The sequence below is a fragment of the Narcine bancroftii genome, chromosome 6, assembly GCF_036971445.1.
Source record: "Narcine bancroftii isolate sNarBan1 chromosome 6, sNarBan1.hap1, whole genome shotgun sequence".
NCBI classification, from domain to species: domain Eukaryota; kingdom Metazoa; phylum Chordata; class Chondrichthyes; order Torpediniformes; family Narcinidae; genus Narcine; species Narcine bancroftii.
This window is the reverse complement of record NC_091474.1, coordinates 194,435,912-194,455,795: the sequence shown is the minus strand read 5'-3', so window position 1 is coordinate 194,455,795 and position 19,884 is coordinate 194,435,912. Positions and strand designations below refer to the sequence as shown.

Sequence of the window (19,884 nt, the reverse complement as noted above, 5' to 3'; positions counted from 1 at the left end):
CCAGTCTTCATTGTCATCCGAGGTTCCACAAATTACTTACCATTTTTGTTTTTATCTGTTAGTCTATTTAACATAAGCCTGAATTTATTAAATGTCATTCAGGTAAGGGTTACTTTAATGCACCGTGACAGACAGCTGTAATCATGTGCACAAATACCAATGAAATGTAAATGAAACATAATCAATGTGTATATCTCTAATCTGTATCTGATAAGGCTGTTACTTTACTCGCTGACCAAATAATTTGGAATTCCAAAATTGTTGCTTGTTATAAATGAATATCAGTTATGTGAATGAGTTTGTCCTAACTTTCTTGTGAAATGTTTAACTAATTAAAAGTTAATTGACTATTGTTCTCCCTGTTTGGTTTCTCGAGAGTCGAATGTTATTGGAATTATCAATTAATGTTTTTCAATTAGAATTGAAATGGATTATTTGTGTCCTGATTTTAGTTCATACAGAAATTTCTCTGGATATAAATTAAATCTTCATAAACGTGAACTTTTTCTGACTAATATGCAAGTCTTTATCTACACTCAAGTTCCATTAAAGATTGTTGGAGATAATTTCACATATTTAGGGGTTAAAATTACTGAAAGATTTAAAGATTTATATAAACTCAATTTTTCTCCTCTATTTGAGTACATGAGATTGTCTTTTTCTGGATGGTCTCCTTTATCATTATCTTTAATAGGTCGTACTAATGCAGTTAAAATTATAATATTCCCTGTTTTTATATTTATTTCAAGTGATTCTAGTTTTTGTCCCAAAATCTTTTTTTAATAATATTATCTCAAAAGTTTCTTCCTTTATTTGGAAGAACAAAAACCCTAGAATTTATAAATTTCATTTACAAAAATTGAAAAAAGAGGGAGATAGAGCCTTACCTAATTTTAGATTTTATTATTGGGCTGCTAATATTCGCTATCAAACTTTTTGGAATTTTTATTCTGATAAATTGGATTATCCATTATGGACAGATTTAGAATTGAGATCTATAAAGCAGTATACAGTGGCCTCTTTATTGAGTGCCTTTCTTCCAAGATCAATTGGAATATAACTAATCCAATACTCAAACATATATTGCAAATCTGGTTCCAATTTAGGAACTTTTTTAATTTAAAAATATCTTTATCTAGTACTATCTCATAATGACTTTTCTCGACCATCAATAATTGATCTCTATGGAAAACAAAAGGTATTGTTTCTTTTGCAAATTTATTTAAGGAAGTTGTTAATGGCTTTTGAACAGCTGGCAAGAAAATATGACTTAGCAAATACTATTTTTTTTAGATATTTACAGATTAGAAATTTCTTAAATACCATATTACTGGATTTTCTTTTTGTATGTCCACCAGATTTAGTTGATTACATTTTTCAATTGAATCCTTCTCAGAAAGGATTCATTGGAATTATATATGATAGATTATTAAAATTTTGTCCAGTACTTCATAATAAGATTAAATTGGGAATTGGAACTTGTAAGACCCTTATCGGAGAGAGGATCTATGGGACAAGATGTATGCCCAACATTCCTTAATCCAATTCAAAGTGGTGCATCGTGTTCACATGTCCAAAGATAAATTGGCTAGTATTTTTTCTAATATTAACCCTATTTGTGACAGATGTAAATCTGAAATTGCTACATTGATGCATATATTTTGGTTTTGTTCATCCTTAGAAAACTATTGGAAATATTTTTTTTTACTATCTTTTCATCTATACCCCAGGTGGAGCTATGACCCTAACCAATAACAGCTTTTTGGGGTTATTGACCAAAACATTGAGAGCTTTTCTGTACCTGTTCAATGGGTTGTGACCTCCTCTACATTGTTGGCTCGAAGAGCCATCCTATTCAAATGGAAAGACTCTAGACCTCCAACAATGGTTTTCTCATATTATGTCTTGTCTAAGCATAGAAAAAAAAATAGATATCATGTATTTGATTCATCGATGAAATTTGAAGATACATGGTGACCTTTTATGTCTTATTTTCATATGATGTAAATATTTCTAATGTGATTAGATGTATTTACTCTTCCGGTTGAGATAGTGTCTTTATTTTTTTTGATTTATGGTTGGAATCAAAAACTACAAAATATATGTAACCTCAGGATAAGCTGCTCAGGTGTTTTTTTGTTTTTTTTATATTTTTTTATTTTCACCCATTACGGGGGTGGGGGGGTTATACTTTTTGGAGTTTTATCTTAAGATATATATACATTGTAATTTTGTATTTTCAGTTTAATTTTCTTTTTTTCATTGTATTGATTTTTCTTATAAAAAATATATTTTTTAAATTTAAAAAAAGACATTTTTGAAGGAGGCAAGGAAATCAATCAAAATGTTTGGAATTCCATGAGGGATCTGTGACTTTATAAATAGAGGTATGACATGACAAAGTGAAGGGCATGTTGAACCTAATCACAGGTTCAACCTTGGAGTACTGTAACCAGTTCTGGGTACAACACTTAAAGTAGAATATGAAACACTGGATGGATGAAAACAATTGTATCAGAATTTAAATTTAGACAGAAACGGGCCCTTCCGGCTCACAAGCCTGTGCAACCCAAATACCCCAATTAACTGACAATCCCGAGATATTTTGAAGGGTGGGAGGAAACAGGAGTGTCCAGAGGAAACCCAAGCTGACACTGGGAGAATGTGCAAACTCCTTACAAACAGTGCCGGATTCTAACCTGGGTCACTGGTGCTAACCACTACACTAATCGTAATGTAGATCATGTCCAAATTAACAGTAATTTGACTTGAGATTATATTAATTTTATTTCATCATTAATTAATCAAGTTCTCAGAAATTGTTAGCCTCACAGCATTGCAGTACTGCCCACAATTACCTTCGAGTTTTCAGTGGTGCAAGAGGGCAGCTATGCTCCTCCACCTTCTCTTAGAAAATTGGTTGTCATTCACCCATGACAAGTTTTTTTTTGAGAGACTGGAGAAGCTAATGTTATTTTCTTTGATCCGGTACCTATTAAGTAATGTATATTATTATTTTGGGCAAATTTTTGAATTTGATAGATTAGTTCTTTTTCTTTACTTTGTCAGGTTAAAAAATTAGGCAGGGACCCCAGTAATCGATTGAATTTGGGATCCCGTGATCTTGAGGTACCAGGTGATGTTTTGTGGGCCTACTGAAAGAGATCAGTAAAATTTGGTGGTCAAGAGGAAGATACCTCTGAATTAATTTAAAAAAAACTATTAAAAGGAGCAATGTTGCTTATCAGCCTGTATGAATTATCTGGACTGATGCAACCCTTGGATTTCTACTATGGTTAACCACTATGGTTCCCAGCTGTTAAGATCCTGAAGTTGTCCTCTTTAATTCCCTACTGACTGAACGTGGCTTATTTAAAGAAGGTTCACTTTTTACAGCACATCTAACTGGCAGCATGAGTTCCCATCATCAAACTAACTCAGCATCCTGTAACTGGGAAAAAAACAGCTAGCAAACTGTGGTGCAATTGCTTCTGTTTAATCCAAAGTATTGCTGTTTGTTCAGTCCAGTGCATGCAGGTTAAATTTTATTTTTCTGTCACCTTTTTACATTTACAAACCAGGAAATGTAATTGTCAAAAAGAAGTATTATTTTGACTGATACAAAATAAATAGTAATTTTTGGCATGGTAGACCTTTTTAGTACTTTTTGTGATTCAAACCATCAGAATTTCCTTTCATTGATACTAATAGCAACAGGCTGTACAGTGTCCTCCATAAATTTTTGGACAAAATCACTTTTTTCCTTTACTTGCCCCTGTGTTCCACCATTTTAAATTTGTAATGAAACAATTCACATGGAATTAAAGTGCATATTCCAGATTTTATTCAAGGTTATTTGTATACATTTTGGTTTGACCCTGTAGAAATTACAGCACTTTTTATACATATTTTCAAGGCACCACAATATTTGGGTCATTTGGCTTCAGGTGTTTGTGAGTACTCAGGTATGTTTAATTGCTTCATTAGTGCAGGTATAGGTTTGCTTCTAAGAGTCTGTAATTGCCATTTTTCAACATGAGGACCAGAGTTGTGACAATGAAAGTCAAAGAAGCCATCATGAGGCTGAAAAACAAAAATAAAACAATAAGAGACATCGCCCAAGCCTTAATATTAGCAAAATCAACTGTTTTGGACATCGTTAAAAAGAAGGATCATACAGATGAGCTCAGTAATCACAAAGGGACTGGTAAGCAAGAAAGATTTCTATTGCTGATGACAAAATTCTCATCATAATGAAGAAAAATCCCCAAACACTTGTCCAACACATCCGAACCACCCTTCTTGAGGCTGGTGTAGTTGTGTCAATGACCTACTGTCCACAGAAGACTTCATGAACAGAAATAGAGGTTACACTGCAAGCTGCAAACCACTAATTAGTCACAGAAACAGGATGGCTAGATTACAGTTTGCCAAGAAGCATTTAAAAGAGCCTGCAAAATTTTGGAAGAAAGGTCTTGTGGACAGATGAGACCAGGATTAACCTGCATCAGAGTGATGGCAAGAGTAAAGAGTGGAGGTGTCAAGGATCTGCCCAAGATCCAAAGCATACCACTTCATCTGTGAAACATGGTGGTTGGGGTATTATGGCGTTGGCATGTATGGTTGCCACAGGTACTGGTGCACTTATCTGATGAAGGAGCAGCTGATAAAAGTAGCAAAATGAATTCTGAGGTGTATAAAAACATCTCATCTGCTAAGATTGAGCAAATGCCTACAAACTCATGGGACAGCAAAGCAATGATCCTAAAGCAACAAAGGAGTTTTTCAAAGCTAAAAACTGGAAAATTCTTGAATGGTCAAGTCAATCACACAATCTAAATCAAGTTGCGTCTGTCTTCCTTAAGCTGAAGAGAAAACCTAAGGGTACAAGCTCCCATAACAAGTAGGAGCTGAAGATGGCTGCAATAAAGGCCTTGCAGAGCATCGCCAAAGAAGATGCTCAGCACCTGGTAGATTTCAAGCAGTAACAGCATGCAAGGGATATGCAACAAAGTACTAACATGATTACTTTAATATACATGCCTTTGCTATGTCCCAAATATTATGTATAAATATGTCCTGATATGTATAAAAGTGCTGTGATTTATACATTTTCAAACCAAAATGTATACAAATAACCTTGAAAAAAGATTTGGAATTGCACTTTAATCACATGTGAATTGTTTGAATACAAATTTAAAACTGGAGCACAGGGACAAATAAAGAAAAAAACATGTCTTTGTCCCAAACATTATGTAGGGCACTATATATCTGGGTTTAAGTGGTAAGTTTGGCACAGCCAACTTTGTAACTTTAAATAATTCCTTAAATGAGCATCATCTGTCATATACAAATTTCAACGTGGTGAAAAAAAATACTTTAAGATGAAATGTCCTAATCATGTCATTAGCTCCCTAATTAGATATTTTGTTACCTATTTTACCAAGGCCATGCCAACTCAGTAGAACCGGAGAAGAATGTTATCTGATGGTACAGTAGATAAGGCTCTTAATTCATGTGTATTGTAAAGAAAGAAATATCAGGCAGGATTTTTACTTCTTTTTCTAATCGGATACTGGTGTAAGTGCTTTGACTGGATTAGGCTCTGTTTTATTGCTCATCAACATTAACCATTCTAAGCAAAGCACAGAGGTAAGCAAAGCAAGCAATGAGCTACTGTTGTGGCTTATCATATTTGAATAAGAGGAAAGGAATTGGACTAGTGACATGAAAACTGTTTCATTTGAATTAGTTGAGTTTCCTTTGACTTGTGTCTAAAAAAAATTGTTAATTAATTTGAAGGTCTGTACAACATTTATAAGACCCTTGTGAGCTAAGGTTATTTCAATTGAGGTAATAACATTAACTGTCCAAAGAGTAAGCTGTCAGTTAAAATTGATCAGAAATGTGGAGTTGCAAAAAGACCACAAACAATTGATTTGTAATTGTACAGGCATGTTTCTCAATTTGTCTGTTTGTGTTGCATGGCAGCTTTCTCATGATAACAACATTGGAAACTTGGCTGCCAAAGTATACCCACTTAGGGGGCTCACACTGTGGAGCAGGCAGTCTGCCCATAATTTCATTGAAATGACTGGATTGAATTCAGTCCCAGCAGTAATGTGCAGTGACAGTCTAAAGTTTCTGCGTCACTCTTTTAAAGTGTGTCTACTCTCAGTGGTTCTTAGCAGTATTGAAGGTCGCCCTGATAAGTACCAACTCATATTGTATTGTATTCTACAACAATGTTTCTGGAATTTAATAATCCAAACACAATGCTGTTTGGGCATTAATACAATGTCCCAATTTACTTCACAAAACGATAAATGAAAGGAGAAATAGTGGCGCAATTCTACAGGTTGTTTCTAATAAGCATATTATTTTTTCAGCCTGCCAGTTTAATACATAACAACCAAATCTCATCGATTTTGTTAATAATTCCATTTCAGCAGTAATATTGATTCTTTGCAGAGATATCTGTATTAAACCTTTGGAAATTTGCAACTTCAAAATTAGATTAAGTGGGAGAAATGCTCCTCCTAAAATAGGAGAAAATTGAGCATGTTATTGAATTATGCCATGTTTTCTGAGAATGTGATATAGCATTTCATAGAGGCATGGTTTCCTTATAACAAACAATAAAACTCTATGCTCATTGAGTTTGATTGGTGAACTTGTCTTTTTCGAAAAAAAATTGAATTGTATTTTGTCCCATTTCTATTTTCTATCATGGAGTTTTTGGTTTTGCACTAGATGTTCAGCTTTTGTGGTAATTTTCCAAGTTAATACAATATAACCTTACTATACATTGAATATCTTTTGCTTTAAATGTTGCTTCATGGACATGTAGAGGCAAACTTTCAAAAAGATAATGGTATTTTAATTGATGGCTACTCGATTAACCTTTTTTAGTTCAATTCTCTCTGGTACCTAAGCAACAGTTTTCTGTGCAAAATATAAATGATATCTCCAGATGTTCTCACTTGGGTTTCAGTCAAGATTGTTTTCCTTGTAACAATGTCAGGTGCAAATAGAATAAATTAAATTTTCTAAATATATCATTGCAATTCAGGCCTGTATAAAGAGAGTGCAAAATATTGTTCCTAGAATTTTGCACTGGTGATTCTAACTTTATTTTATTGACGAGACAATAATTCTTCCTCCCCAGTCATACTTTTCACTTTGCCTAGATCTCATCATGATATGATATGAGGGTTGATTGTCATGTACACAAGCAAAGGTACAGATGCAGCTATTCAGGTCCGTAACTAGAATAATATAAATTTCCACAATGCACCATAAGACAAAAGAAAAGCTCAATCTAAAAGGATAGACAAATATTCACAGTTGTCATTCGTGCCAAAAAAATGTTCTGTTTCGATATTGCAGACTGCTCTTTAGGTGGTCCTGGAATTGTTTATTATAAACTGATAGTCCACGTGAAGTTCAGCTTTTTTGGGACCTGTCAAAATAACATATGTATAATTCACAAAAAAATATGGAGCTATCAAAGTCAGATTGTGGGGAAAAATAAAGGCAATCGGCAGTTCTTTTGACATAGCATCATCAATGCCGAGAATTGAACAGTCAAGGTGCAGAGGTCAAGCTGTAATACCTTGTGTATTATTCTACTCAAGTCCTGAAGTTTAGAGCGATTCCTTCACTTTTACAGTATATTCCACTTGGCATATCTTCATTTTTTTTCTTTTCTCCCTTTTATATGCAATTTTATTTTGTTTTCATTTTTTTTTACACCAGTTAAACTTGCAAAGTGAATTGTTTTCTGGTGAAATTTCTTAAAATGATTAAGGAATCATCAAAACAATGGTAGGAATGTCATTTTACTGCTGATTTGGAACAGACCAAGAAGCAGATACTGTACCTTGCTCGTAAAACATCCATGAGCTGTCATTGGGACAGTTTTCTCAGAGTATATATTGTCTGTCACACGGGATCATGTCCTAGTGTATATTATGAAAGCAATGCATGAGAACACAGAGTAGTCAAAGAAAAATCTCAAATATCTTGTATGCAGGTGGATGAAGCAAGAATTAATTTGGTTCTAAGGTGCAAACTAGCTCTAATATTGATAAAATGTGCGTTTAAACAAAAACAATCTTCAAACTAAATAGAATATCAATATATATTTTGACGTAGGATATAATTTAATCCAAAAAAATGATAGGTTGACCATCTTATCTTAATAATTCAAAGCGATTTGATGTGTGAAAATTGTTTTCGAACCAGTTTCAAATTTGGAGAAATAGACTTGAGTTGTAAATTGTTTCAGCAGTTAATCCCTGAATGACATTGAAGTTTGCTAATCTTTTTTAACATCCAATATTGTCCAGTATGCCATTCCTTCCATAATAGTGTGAAAGAGTGCTACGCCATGGAAAGAAGCCCTTTGGCCCAATTTCTCCATTCCAATCAAGCTAGTCCCATTTCCATATGTTTAGCCTAAATTGATCTAAACTTTCCTTTCCATGTGCCTTTTTAATGTCACAATTGTTCCAACTTCCACCATTTCCTTAGGCAGCATATTCTAAATATCCACTGCTCTCGATCTTCCCTCCTTTTTAAATTTTTCCTATCTCACCTTGTCTCTGCCCTCCACTTTTAGTGCATTTTATTGCACTACAATCCCAGTATCTACAGGCTTTCTTGTTTAACTCTTTCAGTTTTAGATTCCCCTACCCTAGGAAAAAGGTTTTGACTATTTATCTATGTCCTTTCAATTTTATGTCTCTATTTGGTACCCGGATGTCTCCTCTGCTCCAGTGAAGAAGGCCCCAACCTATATAGCTTTGCTTTGCAATTCAAGCCTACCAATTCCAGTAACAATTTTGTGGGGTTTTTTCTCTGCACTCTTTTCAGCATAATGATATCTTTCCTATAGCTGGGAGACCAAAACTGTGCACAATGGTCTAAGAGCAGACACACCAACAGCTTTACAGTTGTAACATGATGTCTTGCTCCTGTACTCAATGCGCTGACTGATGCGGGTAGGCATGGTTGATAGTGCCTTCATTACCCTGTCTAATTGTGTTGCCATTTGCTTGGCATTATGTACTTTTACCCCCCCCCCCAAGTCCTTTTGTCCTGCAATATTACTCTGGGCCTACCATTCACTGTGTAAGAACTGCCCTGGTTTAACCTATCAAAGTATAACAGCCATTCTCAACCTTTCTTTGGCTATGTCACCCTTAGGACTCTGCTCAAAGTTTATGGGCCTCCCTTCCCTGTGAAACAGTCATGTTTTGGTTTCTTCTGCACTTCTCTCCCATACATTAAAAAAAATGGTGTTTCATGAGGTGAAAAGAAAACAAGGCTTTTACTCAAATGTGCTGTGGCCCTCATTGAGAATGGCTGAAATACAATACCTCACACTTGCCCAAGCTAAATCCCATCTGCCATTCCTTGCCTGACTTTCCCAGTTCATCTAGGCAATCTTAAATAACTCTTTTCACCGTCCACATCAACTTTGGTGCCATTTACAACTTTGTCATCCAAGGCATTAATATAGATGCCAATTAACAGTGGACTGACTCAGCACCAATCCCTGTTGCACACCACTGGTTATAGGCTTCCAATCTGAGTGGCAACCTTAAACTATCCTCAAGGCAATTTTATATCCAATGGCCAGCTCAGAATGCAGAGTAGAGATCATTCATGTTTGTTGCACTACTTAGTTATGCAATATTTGCCATTCATTGTTGTCCATGGTTATTGTTTCTCCAAAACAAGATAGCCCCATAGCTATGAAACCCCTGGAAAAGACCCACCTTGAAAATGAGTCGCAATGCATTGGTTTACTCAGAAAAATTATTAAAACTTTGGATTTTTTACAACTACTTTTAGATTGAAGACTGTAGAATACTGAGTGAAATCCACCTTAACTGCTTGTTTGGATAGAGCAAGCATTTAAAAATTTGTCTGATGTTAATTGGTTCAAAGTTGACCTGGAATATAAAATTCAGACTCAAAGTGGTCAAGGAGTTTTGTGGATAGTTTTACTGCATGCTATAAATATTAGCTTGGTATAATAGGCGTATTCTTTATCATGGATGTTTGATGTTTAAAAAAAATCTAAATACAAGTAAGCTCCAAGGTTTGACTGAAAATTACTCAGTTAATTGTAACTTATCTACTTAATACCACTGGAATGTATTATTGAAATTTACAGTCATGTCAGCAGTTTATTATTTCAAACATTATTAAAATATAAATGATCACTCTAATTGTTTTTTTTTCAGACCATTGAATAATTTGCTATTCTCGATAAATTTAACAATTTAAATTTAATTATTTATTGTTATAAATACAAAGATACAGTGAAAAGCTTTGTTTTGCATGCTCTCTAATCAAGTCAATCCATATATATGGACAGCAATTTGAGCAATAATCAAACAAAAGTGTATTTTGGAAGGACAAACTAGAAGGCTGAGTACGGGGTTAATGGTCGGTTACTTAAGAGTTTGGATGAACAGAGGGACCTTGCAGTTCAAATCCATACATCCCCCAAGGATACCGGATAGTTAAGAAGTCCTATGGGATACTGGGCTTCATTAAACAGGGGGATTGAGTTCAAAAGTAGAGGTTATGTTTCAACACCACACTTAGAATCAGAATCAGAATTCATTGTCATGAACAAGTCATGAAATTCGGTATTTTGCAGCCACATCAGAGTGAAAACATTCATATTATAACCATCTTACACCATTACAATAAAAAATAAAAATAATAGTGCTTGAAAAGTAAGGTAGTGTCTTTGGTTCATTGATTATTCAGGAATCTGATGGCAGCGGGGAAGAAGCTGTCCCTGTGCCATTCTGTGCTCGTCTTTAGGCTCCTGTAGCTTTTTCCTGATGGTTCTGGATTACCACCTACGGCTCCTAGAACGCTTCCACCAGCGTTGTCTCCGCTCCATCCTCAACATCCATTGGAGCGCTTACATCCCTAGCGTCGAGGTACTCGAGATGGCAGAGGTCGACAGCATCGAGTCCACGCTGCTGAAGATCCAGCTGCGCTGGATGGGTCACGTCTCCAGAATGGAGGACCATCGCCTTCCCAAGATCGTGTTATATGGCGAGCTCTCCACTGGCCACCGTGACAGAGGTGCACCAAAGAAAAGGTACAAGGACTGCCTAAAGAAATCTCTTGGTGCTTGCCACATTGACCACCGCCAGTGGGCTGATATCGCCTCAAACCGTGCATCTTGGCGCCTCACAGTTTGGCGGGCAGCAACCTCCTTTGAAGAAGACCGCAGAGCCTACCTCACTGACAAAAGGCAAAGGAGGAAAAACCCAACACCCAACCCCAACCCACCAATTTTCCCCTGCAACCGCTGCAATCGTGTCTGCCTGTCCCGCATCGGACTTGTCAGCCACAAACGAGCCTGCAGCTGACGTGGACTTTTTACCCCCTCCATAAATCTTCGTCCGCGAAGCCAAGCCAAAGAAAGAAGAAGCAGAGAGGAAGAGGGAGGTAGTGGTCCTTGAGGATAGAGGCTGACTTTTTTAAGACACCGCCTCTTATAGATGTCCTCAATGGAGTGAAGTCTGGTGCCTGTGACGTCGCAGGCTGAATGAATAACCTGGAGTTTATTCTTGTCCTGAGAGTTGGCGCCTCCATGCCAGGCAGTGAGGTGACCAATCAGAATACTCTCCTCGGTACACCAGTAGAAGTTTGTGAGAGTCTCCTCAGATACCTCACAAAGTATAGTTGCTGGTGACCCTTCTTTGTGATTGCATCAATGTTAAGGATCTAGGACAGTTCCTCAGATACGTTGACACCCAGGAATTTGAAGTTCTTAACCCTTTCCACTACTTAGCCCTTGATGAGGACTGAGTTGTGTTCCCCTGACTTCCTCTTGTAATCCAGAATCATCTCCTTGGTATTGTGATGTTTTCTGCATGGATGTGCTGGTGAGCTGGGGAAATGTTGAGTGGAAAGGGGAATAGTGAAGTGGAATGTGAAGTGACCAGAAAGCCTGCCAAATGAATGGGAGCAAAGATCGAATAGAAATGAACAAAATGAGTTGCAAAAAGTTAAATATGCTTTTTATCCTGAACCGCAGCGATCAATAAACATGGAATCCAAATTGCCTATTGAGAATTTAACACTCTGTACAGTGTTTACAATATTTTTATTTTGTTCTTCTCAGAAGTGTGCACAGGCGTTCAACACAGCCTTTTCAACATTCTCCAGTGCCTTCATGCAGTCGTCCAGCACCATTAGTTGCCAAAGAGCGCCACCTAGCTATAGCCAGTGCTCTCTGGAGGAATTTCTTCCCTTTTGTGAAGAAACAAGGACTATCGCAAACGCCTTCTTCACAGATAGCTGATGTTGCTGCAGGTCAGTAACTTGTCTCATTTCTCAGCATCTGAAAACTGCCTAAGGATATAAAAGATTCCTTTTCCTTCTTGTTCAGGTATCATTTCAAACATAGTAATGTTGTGCTTGGGGGAAGCCTACCAGGGTTTCAGCTCATGATAATTATGCATCATATTATCTCAATGTCCCAAATCTGCAACAAAAGAAAGGGAAAGTTTGTGGCCACAACAAATAACTGGCTAGATTGAATTGGAATCATGTAGGTTGTGAACTATTTTTGTAAGTGCCTTGAGCCTGAAGTTCATATGAGTTGGTATGAGAACAGATATTTGTTAAATTCTGTGAAATAAATTCAATTCTTCGCACACATTTAGCAGTTCGTGCAATGCTATTAAGGCGCCAGTGACCCAGGTTCACATCTGGTGCTGCGTGTAAGATTTTACCCGTGTTTGTGTGGGTTTCCTCTGGGTGCTCTGGTTTCCTCCCATCTTCCAAAACCGTGTGGAGATAATAGGTTAATTGGCGTATGTGGGCTGGAAAGGCCTGTTACTATGCTGTATGTCTAAAGTTTACATTTAAATTTCAATCATTTTGTTCTGAAAATATAAGTAAATTTGTTATATTAACAACATAGATAACATTACTGTACAGATAATGTCAGATAATAATTATCAGTCAATGTTGCCCATTCTCAACTGTTTTGTGTGGCTATGGCCCTCTTAGGACTCTGCTCAAGATTTGTGGGCTCCCTTCCCTGTGAAGCTATCAAGTTTAGTTGGTTTCTTCAGTTCTCTCCTACCAACTACATAAAAAAACATTAAAAATATTTTATGATTTGAGTCTGTGGATCCCCCCCCCCCCCTCCCCCCATCCCTTTGTGTGCTGTGGCCTCTGGCATAAAACTATGGATAGGCAATGTGTGGAACAGGTGGTTTACGCAAAGAACCGAGTTTGTTGGTCTGGGATATGTTTCATACCCACTGAACTGAGAACACTAAAAGTAGATTAGTAGTACATAGTACATGGAGATTATCTCGGGTAGTTTGACAACTATATTGCAACCTCTCGATGACTGCTTGAACAAAGACTATGTGCGTGAGAAATGGAATACATGGATATCGAGCGCAGAAAAGTTGTTTACTAAAGGTGAGGCAATGTGTGCTGCATCACTTGATATGCTATGTAACTTCGTGCTCCAGGCATGGGACAAAGTTAAAGTAGAGACTGTGATAAAAATCATTTTAAAAAGTGCAGTATTTCTTGTGCAATTGATGGCACGGAAGATGATTTATTGTGAGACATTTAATGACAAAGCTGAAACCGCATCTTTAAATTCAGACTGGGACCCATATGATGATTGTTCAAGGAGTGAGAGTATGGATGTGTTTGCCACCATCTTTGCTTCAGACGACGACAGCGAGAGTGATTTTGAAGGGTTCAAAAGGTGTTGTTGTTTTCAATCAAATCTCAATGAAAATCTGTCACAATCGGGGGTTTTTCAAGGGTTGACCTACGCAGATTGAATTTTGAGCTGAATTTAAGGTCTCAAAAGTATATCCAGCATATGTCAACTCCCATTTTTTGAAAGATTTGGGGTTTCACAACTTGACTTGTATGCTAAAATATACGGTTGTAGTGATGCAGCGTTGCTGTGAAGTTACATCCTTTCCTGACAGCTGAGCCTGAGCTGTGTTCCAACAGGCCGAAGCACAATTTCATCTTGGCAAAGTCGAGTTGGACACCACTTGTTATTACAAGTGCCCTGAACCAGGCTGTTGCTAAGAGGGTCAACGACTTCCTACAGGAACAGCCATATACCAGCAAGTATGATGCTTTAAAAGCACTTTTATTGCAGTTATATGGTATATGTCCCATAGGAAAATGGCAGCCAAACTACTACAGCTCGATGGGTTGGGAGACTGCGCCCCTTCACAACTAATGGATGAAATGCTGTTCCTGGCATCTAACAAAAGTTCCAATATGTTATTCGAGCAGCTCTTATTAGAGCGAATGCCAGATGTTATTAGGCTCTTGTTATCCAAGTGTTCTTTCCAAGACCCAAGGGCTGTAGTGGAAGAGGCAGACATTCTATGGCTGACTTAAAAAGGACAGCAAGGAAAAACAAGTCTGTGCAATCAACCCCTCCACTCTTGACCTCATGTCACACTCTAGAGCTCTTAGCACATACTCCCTACAAACAGACAATTCCCCAAGTTGGGTAAGCAGCCTGTGAACACCTCATCTTTGTGTTATTATCACAGGCCTTGAAGAGTAAATGACCTCAAGTGCCATCCACCCTGCTCGTTTGTGGGAAACGCTCAGGCCAATTGCCAGTAAGGGCTGCGGCAGTTGGCGAAAAACCTGCAAGCCTATTCTATATATGGGACCAGAACCATCCATCAATTGAAGAGGGAAACAGCGCTTGCATGCCACTGTGCTCAGTTACCCAGTTTTAAATGCAGCCACTGCCCTTTCTACAGACGCTTCCAATATGGCTGTAGGAGGTGCACTTCATCAATATGTCAATGGGCAATGGAAACAGTTAGCATTCTTCAGCCGCCATCTTCATGAAGCAGAGAAGAAATACAGTTCTCTACGTAAGGAGCTTTTGGCCATTTCCTTGACTATTCGACGCTTCCATTATTTTTTTGGAGGGCAGAGATTTTATTATGTACACCAACCACAAGCCCTTTATCATTCATTTCAGAATTTTCCACAAAAATACTACATATTTCTGGAAAAGACAATGTAGTAGTTGATGCACTGCCCCGTTCTGCTCCACTCGAGGTTTGATCTGTACATCAAGGTATTGACTACACAGCTTTGGCCGCAGCCCAAGAACATGACCATGGGATGAATGCTTATCAGACTCCAATCACAAACCTGCAATTGAAGGATGTAGAGTTTGGAGTTAATGGCAAACAACTTCTCTATGATACATAAACGGGACACCCATGCTCAGTAGTTCCAGCATCATGGAAACGTCGAGTATTCGACTCCGTGCATGGTCTCTCACAGCCATCCATTAGATTGACCATTCATATGATTTCCAACTGGTTTGTGTGCCACGGTCTTTAAAAAAAAAAAATGGCAAGGTCCTGCATTTCCTGCCAGAAATCAAAAGTTAATACTAAGGCACCACTGCAGTCTTTCCCAGCAGTTACTCATCATTTTGCTCATGTCCACATGGACATTGTTGGTCCAATTCCTATTTCAAGAGGGTACCGTTATCAAATATTCCTTCTCTTTTATTTTTATCCCTCGTATTTTATTTTCTGTTCTTATCAGTTCTGCCAGTGGTTCTATAGCTAACGCGAATGGTGAAGGAGATAGTGGACATCCCTGCCTTGTTGATCTGCTTAATTTAAATTGGTTTGATATATATCCATTTACTGTCACTTTCGCCAATGGTCCCTAATATAATGCTTTAATCAAATTAATATATTTCTCTGGTAGGTTGAATTTTTGTAGTACTTTGAATAAATAATTCCATTCTACTCTGTCAAAGGCTTTCTCTACATCTAAAGCAACCGCTACTGTTGGAGTTTTGTTTCCTTCTACTGCATGGATTAAGTTAATGAATTTACAGATATTGTCCGTTGTTCATCTTTTTTTAATAAATCCAGTTTGGTCTAGTTTTACTATTTTTGGTACACAGTCGGCCAATCTGTTTGCTAATAGTTTAGCTATTATCTTATAATCTGTGTTAAGTAGAGATATTGGTCTATACGATGCTGGTGTTGGTGGATCTTTCCCCGTCTTTGGTATTACTGTAATTATTGCTGTTTTGCATGAATCTGCTATGTTTTGTGTTTTTTCAATCTGGTTCATTACTTCCAGGAGAGGAGGAATTAATAAGTCTTTAAATGTTTTATAGAATTCTATTGGGAGTCCATCCTCTCCCGGTGTTTTATTGTTCGATAGGTTTTTTTTTATATCTCCTGTATTTCTTCTATTTCAAATGGTTTTATTAATTTATTTTGCTCCTCTGTTTGTAATTTCGGTAGTTCAATTTTAGTTAGAAATTCATCTATTTTGTCTTCTTTCCCTTCGTTTTCAGTTTGATATAGTTGTTTGTAGAATTCCCTGAAGTTTTCGTTGATCTCCGTTGGGTTATATGTAATTTGTTTGTCCTTTTTCCTTGATGCCAATACTGTTCTTTTAGTTTGTTCTGTCTTAACCTGCCACGCTAGTATTTTGTGTGTTTTTTCTCCTAGCTCATAATATTTCTGTTTTGTCTTCATTATGTTCTCCATCTTATATGTTTATAGTGTTTCATATTTTATTTTCTTGTCTGTCAATTCTCTTCTTTTAGTTGTATCTTCCTTTATTGCTAATTATTTTTCTGTATTTGTTATTTCTCTTTCCAACTGTTCTATTTCTCTATTGTAGTCCTTCTTCATCTTAGTTACATAACTTATTATCTGTCCTCTGATGAATGCTTTTATTGCGTTCCATAGTATAAATTTATTTTTCATTGATTCCGTATTTATTTCAAAGTACATTTTAATTTGTCGCTCAATTAATTCTCTAAAATCCTGACTTTTAAGTAGCATGGAGTTTAATGACGTTATAATATACTTAACAGAACCAGAAATATCAATAAAAGAATTACATAAGAAATTGAAGGAATATGGAGAAGTATCGGGGTATAAGATCAACACAAATAAAAGTGAAGCAATGCCAATGAATAATGCGGATTTCACAAAGTTTAAGAAAGAATCACCATTTAGATGGCAAACACAAGCAATTCGATACCTAGGTATACAACTAAATAATAATCTCGGCCATCTATATAAACTAAATTATCAGCCATTAATGAAAAAATTACAAGATGACTTAGAGCACTGGAAAGACTTACCACTAACACTAATAGGAAGGATAAACTGTATTAAAATGAACATCTTCCCAAGGATACAATACCTATTTTAATCATTACCAATTCACCTAACAGAGAAATTCTTCAAGGACCTAAAGAAAATAATAAGGAAATTCTTATGGAAAGGGGGGTAACCGAGGATAGCACTAGATAAATTAACAGAATGGTACAAACAAGGAGGCTTACAACTACCAAACTTTAAGAATTATTATAGAGCAGCACAATTAAGATACCTATCAGATTTTTATCAAACAAGGGAAAAACCAGATGGGACCACATTAGAGCTAGATAAAATAGGGGTGAAGATACCTGAACATATACTATATAAGTGGGATGAAAAATTGGTGCAACGTAGGAATTCACCAGTATTTGAAAGAAGATTCACGTAGAAAGGAATAAAATAAATTATCAACTACCAAATTTAATATTGACACAAAATCAACTAATCCCTTTCACAATTAATAACCTTTCCTTCAGAGAATGGGAGAGAAAAGGGATCAAAAGAATAAAAAATTGTTTTTTTGGAAATAAATTATTATCTTTTGAACAAATGAAGGACAAATATAATATAACTCACGATACAAGGTTTGCATACCACCAACTGAATACTTACTTGAAGGACAAATTGGGAAACAGTCTGAGGTTACCAGAAGGAAGCAATTTTGTATATGTGATTACAGACAATGATAATTAAAAATTTTATAACAAACATGTACATCAAACTGCAAGAAAAGGAGAATGAAGAAACAAATTGTAAACCTAAACAAAAATGGGAACAAGATCTAAACATAAAGATGAAGAATGAAACATGGGAAAAGCTATGCTCCGGAACTATGAGAAATACAATAAACACAAGGTTACGCATGATACAATATAATTGGTTACAGCGGCTATACATCACACCTCAAAAGTTAAATAAATGGGACCCAACAGTATCAGACAGATGTTTTCGCTGTAAAAAGGAAATGGGAACAACAATACATGCAATTTGGACATGTGAGAAAGTGAAAAAATTTTGGGAAGATCTAAACATATATAAAATAAAATCACAAAAAGCAATATACCAAAAAACCTGGAGATCTTCCTTCTAAGTAATATAAGAAATAAAGAATTTGGACTCGATTTGGATGGAGCACAAAAAAGATTTATTATGATTGCCCTAGCTGTAGCAAAAAAATGTATTATGTCAACCTGGAAATTAGAAGACAACTTGAGAATACAACAATGGTACATAGAAATGAATAAATGTATTCCATTAGAAAAAATAACATATAATTTAAGAAATAACATCACAATATTCGAACAAATATGGGAACCATACATGAAATACAATAGTGAAATCCTACCATGGACCTCCACCACCTAAAATGACAGAAGGAGAAGACAACAAAATGAACTGACTCAGTATATAAAAGTAAAAGACAAAACTTTCTTGTTTATTTTTATTAAGTGACGACATTGTTTAACGGGTTTAACGTATCTTATAGCTTGAACTTTGAATAAATAGGAGGGGGAGAGAGGGAGGGAGGGAAGGGAGGGGGGAAAAAGGGGAGAAAATGGCCAGTATATATTCAAGAGAAAAATGTCTGTATGTATTTTGGTCAGTATGGTTTATAGTGTGAAAAATTTTAAAAAATAATAAAAAAAGAGGGTACCGTTATCTTTTTACAGTAATAGACGGGTTTACCCAATGCCCGTGGCCGTGCCTATGGTAGATGCTACTGCAGACACTTGTGCTCAGGCATTCCTCAGATCCCGGGTGTCTTGTTTTGGTTTACTGGCACTTCAGATAGAGGACCATAGTTTACTTCCTCGCTGTGGACAACCTTTTCTCACTTGCTCAGTGCAACAATTCATCATACAAATGCCTATCATCCCCAGGCTAATGGAATGGTGGAAAGATTTCATTGATGTCTCACGTCAGCCTGGATGGCTCAGTTAGACGGCTCACACTGGCTGATGAGCTGCCGTGGGTATTACTGGGCATTAGAACGACACCTTAGGAGGACCTCCAAGTTCATCTGCTGAGCTCATGTACGGCGCACTGTTGGTGGTCACAGGGGAGTTTGTCCCTTACAATTCCAACTCCAACGATGACCCTAAGGAAATGCTAAGCATGATGAGGGAGACTGTAAGAAAATTAACCCCTGTACCAAGATCCCTGCATGGAGAACACTCTTCCTTTGTGCATGAAGACCAGAGTGGAATACTTGGTCAACCATTGTAGACGCATTATAGGATACTCAGACAAGCTAGGTTCACCTGTATTTTGGACATTGGAGAGAAGTCACAGTCTTTCACTATTGACAGGTTTAAACCAGCTCACGAGGACAAGTCTTCCCCACTGCAGCGCCAACAGTCTCTCGCAGAGGTCGACAACCTCAAAGACAGACAAACTTTTCTGCTGGTTCTGGGGGCTGCCGTTTAGTGGCACTAGGGTGACACTACAACTCTCAGAAGTCATCGAACTAGCTATGTGACGTCAGTGCACAATGAAATGTAAATCCGTTTGATTCACTCAAAAAACGCCTTGCGTGGTTATTTCATTATGTCCACTGTGATTCCAGTGGCCACAGGTCCATATTTTTAGTTCAATTATTTGTAATCCTTTTTAAATGTTGGGTAGCTAGCTACTGTTGGTTCATAATTTTGTCACTGGTGACATTTTG

General features: G+C 36.8%; 1 protein-coding gene across 1 annotated transcript in view; it reads left to right on the top strand.

Moving 5' to 3' along the window:
- Nucleotides 1-19,884, top strand: part of mms22l (MMS22-like, DNA repair protein) — a 173,600-nt gene that overhangs the window by 90,633 nt on the left and 63,083 nt on the right. Inside the window, exon 14 of the mRNA XM_069887105.1 lies at nucleotides 12,167-12,357. Within this exon, the coding sequence (XP_069743206.1) occupies nucleotides 12,167-12,357 (191 nt within the window). The remainder of the gene's footprint in view (nucleotides 1-12,166; nucleotides 12,358-19,884) is intronic.